Source organism: Nuphar pumila, chromosome 7, assembly GCF_984573655.1.
Source record: "Nuphar pumila chromosome 7, dmNupPumi1.hap1.1, whole genome shotgun sequence".
NCBI classification, from domain to species: domain Eukaryota; kingdom Viridiplantae; phylum Streptophyta; class Magnoliopsida; order Nymphaeales; family Nymphaeaceae; genus Nuphar; species Nuphar pumila.
The window spans coordinates 12,119,489-12,132,378 of NC_143255.1; the positions used below are offsets into that span (position 1 = coordinate 12,119,489).

The following is a 12,890-nucleotide window of genomic DNA, read 5'->3' on the forward strand; positions in this document are numbered from 1 at the left end:
CCACCTGTTTATCTATATTCCTCATATTGTTACTATAGAAAATTATGAATTTGTTTAATATGGTGATTGAGAACACTGACTTAAAGGGTGCCACACTCTTAATATCTGATATTTTTGAAACACTTGAGCAAAATAAGAAAAATTATGTACTTGGTGGTAGTTCGTATTATGAAGTACAAAGCAGGCTTGACACGTGGGTAGAGAGAGAGAGTCTGCTCCGTGGCCAAAAATCCTGGTGTCTGACATTTTTCACAAAAAATACAGCATCAATAAATTGATACCCAGACTTCTATGCTCAAACTCACAACAACTAACACTTTTAAAACATGTAAACAATAACAAACATTTTAAGTGTAGCCCAAATCTAAGGATGAATTTAAAAAAACTATTGACGAGTATGCATTTACATTGATGCCTCACATCCAAGAAGCATCTAAGGAGGGGGAGGGAGACTCAGTAGTGAAGAAGTTTCACCCATTGGTTGTCTCTGAGGTTGTTGCTAACCTTAATCACTAGATAGAAAAAGTTGCATATATCACATCATATAGTATTTGATGAAAATATGTTCCATACTGTTCAAAATCAAGCATGAAAGTGTCACAAGATCGAGTCACTCATAGCCAATTGTTATTCTCCCCACTCTTGCTCATCTAGTCATTGATCAACAGAAAATGCCTGATCAGAGTCAGACTCCTAAATCACCATACTCCTATTGACTCATCCCCCTCAAGGGTGGACTCTCTCAAGTCCAACTTGCCTGACTCTTCAGAGTCTTTTGGTACAAGGTTTTCTTTGGGTTCTGTCCTTGCTATGGTGTCTTAGCTTGCTCTTGTTCAACCAGAACACACTCATCCTATGGTCACTAGGTTTCAGGATTGGACGTTAAAATCAAAGGTTTTGTTTGCCATGAAATATCTTATACCCATGTCTCTCCTTGCTGCATTAACTCAAGATAAAAATCTTGTTCTCTTTGAATAGGTCTATCAGAACCCTAAGTGTCGTGAAGCCATGAAGGGCGAGTATGATGCTTTTATGAAAAATCTTATCAACTAAAGAATCTCATCACATTATTGGTTGCAAATGAATATATAAAATCAAATGCAGTGCAGATGAATCATTGGAAAGATATAAAGCCAAGTTTGACTGTTTTGTTCATTACTCAGAGTGGTGGTGTATTAGACAACTGGGTGTGAATAATGTCTTCCTTCATGGAGTCTTGTATGAAGATGTCCATATAGAAAAACCTCATGGATTTGAGGATTTCAATCATCCAAAATATGTATGCAAGCTCAAGAAAGCTTTGTAACCTCAAGCAGGCCCCACAAGCCTGGTTCTCCAAGCTTAGTATATTTTTTATCAGTCTTTGGTTTAAAGGTGTCAGGACAAACACCTTATTTATTTACAGAACCCAAGAGACTGTTATGTTCTTCTTAATCTATGTGGATGATATAATAATAACTAGCAACTCAAAACATCAAGTTCAGAATCTTATTAATTGAGTAGGAACAAAATTCAACATCAAAGATCTAAGGGTTTTTCACTATTTTCTGAGCATTGAGGCAATTTCCTCCAACGATGGTTTGTTCTTATCCCAAAGAAAATATGTGTTTGATCTAATATGTGTGTAGGTATGACTGGAGCCAAGCTCATCTCTACGCCCATGTCTACCTCAACTTCCTTATCCAAATTAGAAGGAAATCCTGTTGAAGATCCAACTCTGTAAAGGAGCATTGTTGGAGTTCTCTAATATGCCACCATGACTTATATCCAGACATATTATTTGCCATAAATAAAGTGTGCCAGTTCATGCAGAGTCCCACTGAGAATCATTGGGCGGCAATCAAGGGAATCCTGAGATATTTAAATGGTACAATTCATTATGGTCTTCTTATCAAACCAGTGGCTTCAATGGAGTTGTATGTCTATACAAATGCAAATTGATGATAGGCAGTCAAAAAATGGTTATGTTGTGTTTTTGGAGTCTAACTAGATATCATGGAATGCTTGTAAGCAACCTACAATTTCAAGATCCAGTACATAGGCAGAATATAGAGCGCAGTAAGATTGAAGTTTCTTCTTTAAGAGTTAGGTGATGCGATATCCACGTATCTGGCAGTTCATCTTATGTTTCATTACAGAAGGAAGTATATTGAAATAGATCTACACTTCATTAGGAACAAGTTAGCCGAGGGAGAATTTAAGATTGAATATATATCATCAAAAGATCAAATTATTGATGTCCTCACAAAAGCCTTATCTGCCCAACGACATAGTGTGTTGTGTGCCAACCTCAGTGTCCTTTGAGCTTGAGAGAGGCTATTAGTGTTCAAGGTATACCAAGATATCCAAGAGAGAAAAAGAGTCCCAAGTCAGTAGGGACTCTAGGAAACGTTCAAGAGAGAGAAAAGAGTCCAAAGAAATCAAGAACTCTAGAAAGTCCTTCTCGGTATAAAGAGTTCGATTTCAGAAGAACCCAAGATGAATCACAAATTCAGCCCAAGAGACATTTGTCCTTGTTGAGAATAAATTAAACTTGAATAAGAGTCTTCTAGAATTATTGAGTATGTACAAGCTTCTAAGAGTCTTCTAGAATTATTGAGTATGTACAAGTCTCTAAGAGTCTTCTAGAGTTATTAAATAGGTACAAGTTTCTAAGAGTCTCTTCTAGAATTATTGAGTATGTACAAGTTTCTAAGAGTCTTCTAGAGTTATTAAATAGGTACAAGTTTCTAAGAGTCTCTTCTAGAATTATTGAGTATGTACAAGTTTCTAAGAGTCTTCTAGAGTTATTAAATAGGTACAAGTTTCTAAGAATCTTTTGGAGTCTCAATTCATCTAGAAAGGTCTTAATAGTGCTATAAAAGCCTAGTCTAAGAGTCATTGTAGGTATCAAAGTGTGAAGAGCCTTTTTTGAGTAAAAGTATTAGAAGTCATTCTCCATAATTGTTCTCAACTTTTCTCTCCATTCTCTATTTTATTCCCTTCAAATTGGTATCAGAGCTTTGTTCGATTAAAATGAGCAACTCTATTCCTCTTCCTTTCGTCCCTCAATTAGCCAAAGAAAATTACGGCAATTGGAGTATCCAAATGAAAGCTATTCTTGGATCTCAAGAATTGTGGGAGATAGTCGAAAAAGGCTATGTTGAAGTTGAAAATGAAGAAGAAATGTCACAGGCTCAAAGAGAGAGTCTAAAAGCGTCAAGAAAGAAAGATAAGAAAGCTCTTGTGGTAATCTACCAAGGAGTAACCTCAAATGAAGTCGCTTTTGAGAAGATTGCGTGTGCTACTTCCTCAAAGCAAGCATGGGAGATTTTGGAAAGTTCATTTAAAGGAGGTGAAAAGGTAAAAAGGGTCCGTTTGCAAACTCTTCGAGGTGAGTTTGAATGTTTGCATAAAACGGAGTCAGAATCAGTTTCTGATTATTGTTCACGAGTATTATCTATAGTTAACCAATTAAAAAGAAACGGTGAAACTATGGATGATGTTCGTGTTATTGAGAAAATTCTTCGTTCTTTGGATTCAAAATTTGACTACATTGTGGTAGCCATTGAAGAATCAAAGGACTTGAATTCCATGACCATTGATGAACTTACGGGCTCGTTGCAAGCTCATGAAGAAAGGCTAATAAAAAAGAAGAAAGAAGTAGTTTTGGATCAAGCACTCCAGTCGAAATTGTCTCTAAATGAGAAGGAGAATTTCAAAAATCAAAGAGGTCGAGGACGTGTTCGTGGAAGAAGTGAAAGCTTTAGAGGAAGAGCCTCATATGCTCGTGGAAGAGGCGATTATTCAAGCAAGGAGAATGACTTGAATCAAAATCAAAATTTCAAAAGCTCGCAAAGAGGAAGAGGTCGTGGAAATCAAAGAGGGAGAGGCCGTAGCTATTTTGAATGCTATAATTGCCACAAACCTGGTCATATGGCAAGTGAATGCTGGTACAAGGAGAAAGAAAGGCATGATGCTCGTTTGGTGTATGAAAACAAAAACTAAGAACAAAATCATGACACTTTGTTGCTTGTGTCTCATGGTGGAGGTCTTGATGATGTCTGGTACATAGACAGTGGTGCTAGCAAACATATGACATGTAACAAAAATTTGTTTTCTAAGTTGTTTGAATCTAATTATGGTGAAGTTAAAGTAGGAGATGGAAAGACTTACAAAATTAGTGGTGTTGGTGAAATGGAGTTCAAAACAAAATTAGGAAAAATTGAGAAAATGTCTGAAATTTATTTCGTTCCTGGTTTAAAAAATAATTTGCTCAGTGTGGGGCATCTTTTGAAGAAGGGATATGACATTCATTTTCATGACATGGCTTGCTACTTGTAAGGAAAAAGCAAATTATTGCAAGAGTTGGAGTTGCTTCAAATAATCTCTTTTCACTCACTCTTCAAAATAAAAATTTGTTTTGTTTTACAAGTATTGATAATAGAGTTTCTAAGCTATGGCATGATAGATATGGACACTTGAATTATGGAAATTTAAAGCTTCTCTCAAAGAAGATGATGGTCAAAGGCTTGCCTCAAATTGATCATCTTGATGAAGTTTGTGAAGCATGCCAACTCGGAAAGCAACACAGAAATCTATTTCCTCCTCAATCATCATGGCGTGCAACAAGACCTTTGGAGCTTATTTATTCAGATCTTTGTGGTCCGATGACGGTGACATCTTTGGGAGGTAATCGTTATTTTATCTCTTTCATTGATGATTACTCACGAAAAGTTTGGGTGTATTGTGTCAAAGAAAAATCTGAAGCTTTTCAGAAATTCAAAGACTTCAAGGAGAAAGTTGAAACATTTACTAGGCTGAAAATCAATACTTTGCGGACTGACCGCGGAGGTGAATATTTTTCAAATGAGTTTGAAAAATATTGCAAGGACAATGGTATTCGACATGAAATGACAGCCCGACATACACCACAGCAAAATGGTGTATGTGAAAGAAAGAATCAGACAATTATGGAGATGGCGCGATGCATTCTTAAGAAGAAGAAGTTGTCAAGAAGATTTTGGGCAGAAGCTGTTTCTTGTGCAGTTTATCTTATTAACAGATCACCAACAAGAAGCTTGGAAAATTGCACACCACATGAAGCATGGTATGGTTCAAAGCCTAGTGTTCACCATCTTAAGGTATTCGGGAGCGTGGCTTATGCTCATGTTCCAGATGCTATGAGAAACAAGTTGGATGATAAATCAGAGAAGTGTATTTTCATAGGCTACAACAAAAGAAGCAAGGCTTACAAGCTGTACAACCCGGTGACAAAGAAGATTGTGATCAATCGAGATGTTCAATTTGATGAAAATTCCATATTTGAAGACTTGGAGGCAGAAAAGAAAAATTTGCCTATCTTTCCTTTTGAGATTGAAGAAGAAGAGAATGGTCTAACATTTGAAAATAATGAAAATGGTGCCCAAGCAGGAAATTCTCCTGCTTCCCCAAGTACTTCATCAAGCAGCCCTATAAAAAAAATGAGAAGCATCCAAGAATTATATGATGTCACAGAAGAAATTAGTCAAAATGATGCCATATTTTTTGCCTTCTTTGCAGGTGAAGATCCAATTTCTTTTGATGATGCATGTCAAGAAGAAAAATGGAGGAGAGCCATGAAAGAAGAAATTGTTTCAATTGAAAACAATGATACATGGGAGCTTACAGATTTACCACCACACAAAAGCTCTATTGGAGTAAAGTGGGTGTACAAGACAAAAATGAATCCAGATGGCTCTATCAACAAGCACAAGGCAAGGCTGGTAGCAAAAGGGTACAAGCAAAAAGGAGAAGATTTTACAGAGGTATTTGCTCCTGTTTCAAGACTTGAGACTGTTCGTTTAATTATTTCTCTTGCTGCTCAGAATAATTGGAAGCTTTTTCAAATGGACGTGAAATCTGCGTTCTTGAATGGGGTTTTTAATGAAGAAGTCTATATTGACCAACCACCTGGGTTTGTTAAGGAAGGAGAAGAGAATAAAGTGTACAAGTTGAAGAAAGCTTTGTACGGGTTGAAGCAATCACCCAGAGCATGGTACAGTCGCATCAATTCATATTTTGAAAAGTGTGGATTTCAAAAATGTCCATATGAGCATACTCTCTACATCAAAGCCAATTCAGAAGAAAGATTCATTGTTGTAAGTCTTTATGTTGATGATCTAATTTTCACAGGGAATGATATGCAGATGTTGAATGAGTTTAAGAACTCAATGATGGCAGAGTTTGAGATGACAGATTTGGGTGAATTGCATCATTTTCTTGGTATTGAAGTTTATCAAACCAAGAAAGGAATTTTTATTTCACAGGAGAGCTATGCAAAAGAGATCTTAAAGAAGTTCAAGATGGAGAATGCTAATCCAGTTTCGACTCCATGCATTTCAGGTTTGAAGCTATCTAAAGAAGGTGAAGGAAAACTTGTCAATTCCACTATGTTTAGAAGTTTGGTTGGAAATCTAATGTATCTCACATCCACAAGGCCTGACATTATGTATGTTGTCAGTTTGGTGAGTAGATTCATGGATAAACCATATTCAAATCATTGGGAAGTTGCAAAAAGAATTCTAAGATATGTGAAAGGAACTATCGATTATGGAATTCTTTATGAAACTAATGTTGCAGTCAACCTTATTGGTTATACTGATAGTGACTTAGCAGAGAGTGTTGATGATAGCAGAAGTACTTCAGGTTATGTATTTAATCTTGAAAGTGGAGCAATTTCGTGGAGCTCAAAGAAACAACAAATTGTTGCGCTTTCTACTACGGAAGCAGAATATATTGCTGCATCTTTTGCAGGTTGTCAGTTAATCTGGTTGCGTGGAATTTTGGAGAGTTTGAAGCAGAAGCAAAATAAGCCAACAACTCTTTTCTGTGACAACAACTCAACTATCTCAGTTGCGAAAGATCCAGTTCTTCATGGAAGGACCAAACACATTCGGATTCGGTATCATTTTTTGAAGGAACTTGTGAATGAAGGTGATGTTCATGTGGAGTACTGCAGAACGGAAGATCAGATGGCAGATATTTTCACAAAGCCACTTAGTGGACAAGTCTTCAAGAGAAATGTAGAAAGATTGGGCGTAAGGAGCAAGTTTAATTTAGAAGAGGCATTGTTGAGAATAAATTAAACTTGAATAAGAGTCTTCTAGAATTATTGAGTATGTACAAGCTTCTAAGAGTCTTCTAGAATTATTGAGTATGTACAAGTCTCTAAGAGTCTTCTAGAGTTATTAAATAGGTACAAGTTTTTAAGAGTCTCTTCTAGAATTATTGAGTATGTACAAGTTTCTAAGAGTCTTCTAGAGTTATTAAATAAGAACAAGTTTCTAAGAGTCTCTTCTAGAATTATTGAGTATGTACAAGTTTCTAAGAGTCTTCTAGAGTTATTAAATAGGTACAAGTTTCTAAGAATCTTTTGGAGTCTCAATTCATCTAGAAAGGTCTTAATAGTGCTATAAAAACCTAGTCTAAGAGTCATTGTAGGTATCAAAGTGTGAAGAGCCTTTTTTGAGTAAAAGTATTAGAAGTCATTCTCCATAATTGTTCTCAACTTTTCTCTCCATTCTCTATTTTATTCCCTTCAGTCCTCACATGTAATCTGAATGTGTATATATATGTGAGCATGTAATCCTTTATTGAGTAGAAATAAAATCACACGTCTAGAGGGTCTTGGCCAGTGGATGCCGGTACACGTTAGTACCGAACCACGTAAACATCTTACGTGCTTTCCTTTCTGTGATTGGCGTGTTCTCTTTTAGAAATATTCTGTCGTTTGATCATATAACAAAGCAACACAAAAAACAACACACTGTTTGTGATGATCAATGCCCACAAACTGTGCAAAAGACCATTCAGAATTATTTGTCTTCAGTGCAATGTCAAAGCAAACAACATTGTTGAAACTTTCATAATCTATCCTTGACCTTGCATCTGTCCACAAGAGATATTCATGATCATATCATCTGCATTGACCTGAACTGTGCTGAAGAATGATGGGTCACTCGATGACTTTCTTTGCAAGTATTCCATTATAACACCTTCCTCACTAATTTTCAAGCTCATCTGACATTTTCTTTTTAGGTAGTTTTTGAAATATGAAGGCAGGTAAGGCAGACGGTCTCCAACCATCTTTCCAAGCAAATTATACATTTATTTGGGTTTTATTCCAGGATTGAATGCTAAATCTCCAATTTATGATGGACCTTATTGTTAGGGCCCATGCATGTGGGACGGAGTGTATGCAATCGCAGCTGATCCAACGCAGGACCCAGCAAAGAGAGTGGTATAAGGTAGGTGGAAGGTGGAGTTTTGCACAGACATGGTGATGCCTTCCACTCACGGATACAGCAATGGCAAGCTTAAGACACAGTAATAGCGTAATGGCTAGGTAACGGGGTTATGCCTTTTTAGACTGAGTCCGGAGAAGGGGAGATGAAGAGTATCTCGGTTCAGGTATTGAACGCTCTTGTCTCCTCTGGTCTCACCAACCAAACCACCCATTAAAAGGTACAGTAGTCGTTGCTTTCTACGTGCATGTGTGACCACACCATATGATAACATTCAAGGTAGTTAACTACCTGACCATGTTGACTGGGAAATATCACCCTTGTTTTTTTTCTCTTTTTGAAGGAAAAATATTGCTTCATTTTCATTTCAGATAGGAAGTATTACAGCATGGAGATGTGTCAGCAACATTCAGGTTAATTGAAAAACGTGAAGGAATCCAGGAAGCTAGGTATTTAATCCATAATTGACCAATCATGACTTAAGTATGCCTTATGACCAACCATGTTGACTGGCTTTCTTTTTTAGCTCATGCATATCCTCACTTGACCAATGTATCGTTAACTAATTAAAGGGATTACAGTGCATGGGAAGCAAAAAAAGAGGTGGAAAACTGCATCATCAAAACCCTAACTCCTAAAGCCCTTTAAGAGACTTAACAAAAGGGTCGTTACAATGCGATCTCTAGCAACGATGCGGACATGAAGGATCTATAATAAAAGCCCTACAAGCCCCACATCAATAAAACTAAAATCATATAAAAGTAGGTTGAACATACCATAGTTACCATAAAATGAAATGAGAAGCGACACCTGAAGTGGAAGAGGGGAAACCAGTGGAGTATGCAAATGCATGAAAAAATGAAAAGAAAACACATAGAAAGAGTTATCAAGCTTGAGCACAAGCTGATAAGAAATAACATAAGTACAAATGTAAATAGATATAAAAGCGACACACAAGCTTGTTATAAAAAAAATATTAGTTTCTTAAATGTGAAAAAACGTAAGCAGAGAGGGGGAAGCGAGTGAGAAGTGACAAGCTAGAACGAAATGTTAAGGAAGCGAAAGTGAATGGAATTGAGAAACGAGGAGGAAGTGTGCTTCCCAGTAAAGGGTATCGATTTTCTGATATTTTGAAAACAGGTTTCCCAAAGCTTTCCCTCCTTTCGAAGGAGGAAGAGTTTTCTGCTTAGGATGCAAGCTTTTGGGGAAACGAGCTTCCCCCACGTAGTGAGAAGCTTTCGGTAACTATGGAACATACACTACCAGATTTACCTTTGCACTTATTTTCGTGTTACGACATCTAGCATTGAACCTACCCCATATGAGTAGGGTGCCAACAGGTCAGATTTGGTTTAGGCCCAGGTGGGTCCAAACCAGATCTGACTTTGATGTGTGGGTACCAGGTCTGGACCCCACCCGGATCGGGTCCACACTAAGGAAAACCATATCCAGGTCTGGTCCATACCCTATAATTTTTTCTTTATCTCTCTTACATTAAAAATTCATGGATCTTAATTGAAACTCGGGTCGGACTCGGACCCGAGTCTGGTATGAAATTTCACAAACCATACCCAGCTCCATATACTAATCAGACCATTTGGGTTTGACTTGGATTCTAAACATTCCTTCATATTTATCACCAAACCCTAATAAATAGCCAATGTTCTTTCTTCCATTATTTCTCCTTTTCGATCCTTTTTTTTACCAAAAATTAAAGTAGCTCTCGAGGTTCCATTAGAAATTTTACAAATCAAAATAAGGTGGTGGTGATGAAGGCCACCTCTTAAAATAAATAGAGATGGGATCATTGCTTCCAAATGATAGTCCATCTGATGAATCAGTTTGGAGCATTGAATCAACTAATGACTGGATCTCGGCTTCACTAGTAACTGAATTTTGTTGGTTTTGATCATCTGGCCATAATTCAAGCTCATTCTCTAGGTATCTTATCCACATCTTGTTTCCCTCATTGACAATCATCTCACCATCCAATGACACATTTTGATTGCTTCCACTATCAACTGCTGTACCATCTTGAGATACACTTGAACCAGTCATGAAACTTGAAGAATCATCAAAGACGTCGAAGAAGTCGAGCGGAAACTCATCAGGAATTTCGAACATCTCTTCTAATTGAGACTGGTTCATGTTCTCATTTGGTTTGTTTTGGAGCATGCATGAATCCTTGGACATGGAAGTGTGACGTAGTTCTTGCTGTTTTCTTTCTTCTTCGTAGGTGTATGATGTTGAAGATCCCATGGAGGAACTTGGTAAATACTCTGGTACTTCACTTGGGGATGATTTAGCTATTTTTGGTATCAGACGTTTCTTCAAGTGGGTGTTCCATACATTCTTTATCTCATTATCTGTTCTCCCAGGCAAATGAGATGCAATAGCTGACCACCTGAATAATATTACCCTTTAGAATTGTTAAGAAGAGAAATAATAGAAAATAATCAAGATGATATATGCATGTGTATATATGCTTTTGTAGACCAAATGTTAGGGATGTGATCTACATGGTTTGTTTAGTAATAAACTTGTTTTGAATCATGTGATTATAACAAGTAATTATGTTTTTGAAGGGTCCAAAAATCATTGGCCCACAATGTGCCAAAATTTCATAACTCAAAAGATCACATTTTTACATCAGAAAAGTACGATCCAAGGCTTGATCCTCAGCAAGAAAACCATACTGAATACATCTGTGTGATTAGATTGAGTTTATACAACTTGTACCTATGATTTCTAGCTCATTAGTTATGTACCTTCATTAGTAGCCAATATTAAACCAATATATATATATATATATATATATATATATATATATATATATATATATATATATATATATATATATATATATGTGTGTGTGTGTGTGTGTGTGCCTGCATGCCTAAATATTTGGTACTAATGAAGGTACAAAACTATTGAGAACATAATGCCAGGCTTTGCATATTTTTTTAAATTTTTTTATAGGTCAGACCCTACAGATGTGATTTACATAGTTTCTTTTGTAGGAAATGCGTTTTGAATCATGTGATTATGATGTATAAGTAGGTTTCTTAAGGGCTTCAAAAATCAATTGCTCACAATGTGCCAAAACTTTATGATTCAAGAACTTATGTTCTTACATCAGAAAGCCACAATTCAAGGTCCTATTCTTCGCAAACAAACCATCCCAAATGCATCTATGTCGTTATATTATGTACCTTGATTAGTACCAAACATTTACCCTATATAAATGCATGAGAGAGAGAGAGAGATGGTCATGTTAAGTGCTTTTGAAATTGAAATGCTTTATGGTCTTACTTGTTCCCAAGTAGCTCATGTAACTTGATTACGGTTTCCTCTTCCTCAGGGGTGAAGTTCCCACGCTTGACATTCGGCCTAAGGTAGTTGATCCATCTCAATCGACAGCTCTTTCCACAACGTAGCAAACCTATAGAAAGTGAAAGTCCAACAACAAAACAGTATTACTTCATGCCAAATTCGCTTCACCGTTAAGAGTTACCTCTCTCTCTCTCTCTCTCTGTGTGTGTGTGTGTGTGTGTGTGTGTGTGTGTGTGTGTGTGTTATTTTAGAAATATGGAACTAAACCCAATTTTCTTCATTCTTGATTGAGATATATAACACAATTCATTTTTTATATGCATACGGTATATTAACCCTGACTAGATAAACTTATATGATTTTGACATACAGAATATAGCATAAAATCCTAAAATACCGAACAAATAGGTAGAGTCGAACCATTCTCTTCAAATAGTAACAACTAAGAATCTACAAGCACACCTAAATGTGGCACAACTAAGGCCACACATGTTACCAGGGATCAAACTAATAAATTCACAATTTATTCTCTTACTGGAAATCCACACATATGTTACCATTTTCTTCTAAAAAGCCAAAAAAAAACGACATATTTTGAGATAATTTCTCATGCTGAAACAAAAGGGGAGAAAGCCATTTTTAGATCATTCAGAAAAATATTTGCATATTGCTGCTCACTTGTAGCTTTATATTCCAAACATATCAAGTGAGAGAGAGAGAGAGAGAGAGAGAGAGAGAGAGAGAGAGAGAGAGAGAGAGAGAGAGAGAGAGAGAGAGAGAGAAACCTGCTTGCTTAGGGAGGGCACGCCAGAGAGAGAGAGAGAGAAACCTGCTTGCTTAGGGAGGGCACGCCAATTCCCATGGCCATGCTTTTGGATGTAAGCCACCAGCTTCATGTCCTCCAGTGGCGTCCATGGGCCCTTATTCAGCCCTATCTTCTCACAGCATGGTACACGTTCACGGCCCATCTCCAACAAGAGAAGGTACCCTCCAATTCTTTTTACTTAATGCTTGAACTAGCCCTCTCGCATCCCACGAGAGCCACCAATTCACCATCCCCACCATGAATTTATATGGAAGATAAGCCCCTCCGGTAAAAGCCCACACGAGACATACATTTCAATTCAGGCTCTACCAAACTCCCAAGAACCATTCACATGTAGCTTTGACATAGACATTTTCTACCTCTTGCTTTAGTTGTACATCTTACCGACCCCCACCTTGGTAGATATTAGACCTAGCCAAACTTGTATTCTTCGTCATGGCATCTTTGACTGATTCGTGATCCCATTT

General features: G+C 37.0%; 1 protein-coding gene across 1 annotated transcript; it reads right to left on the reverse strand.

The window, feature by feature from the left end:
- Positions 1–10,007: 10,007 nt before the first annotated feature.
- LOC149831156 (transcription factor MYB63-like) lies at positions 10,008–12,565 on the reverse strand. The gene is made up of 3 exons (XM_090011986.1): positions 12,427–12,565; positions 11,577–11,706; positions 10,008–10,668 (listed from the first exon to the last, which is right to left on the reverse strand). Exons 1-3 carry the CDS (start codon positions 12,563–12,565, stop codon positions 10,008–10,010), a joined length of 930 nt encoding a protein of 309 aa, XP_089868112.1.
- Positions 12,566–12,890: the final 325 nt, after the last annotated feature.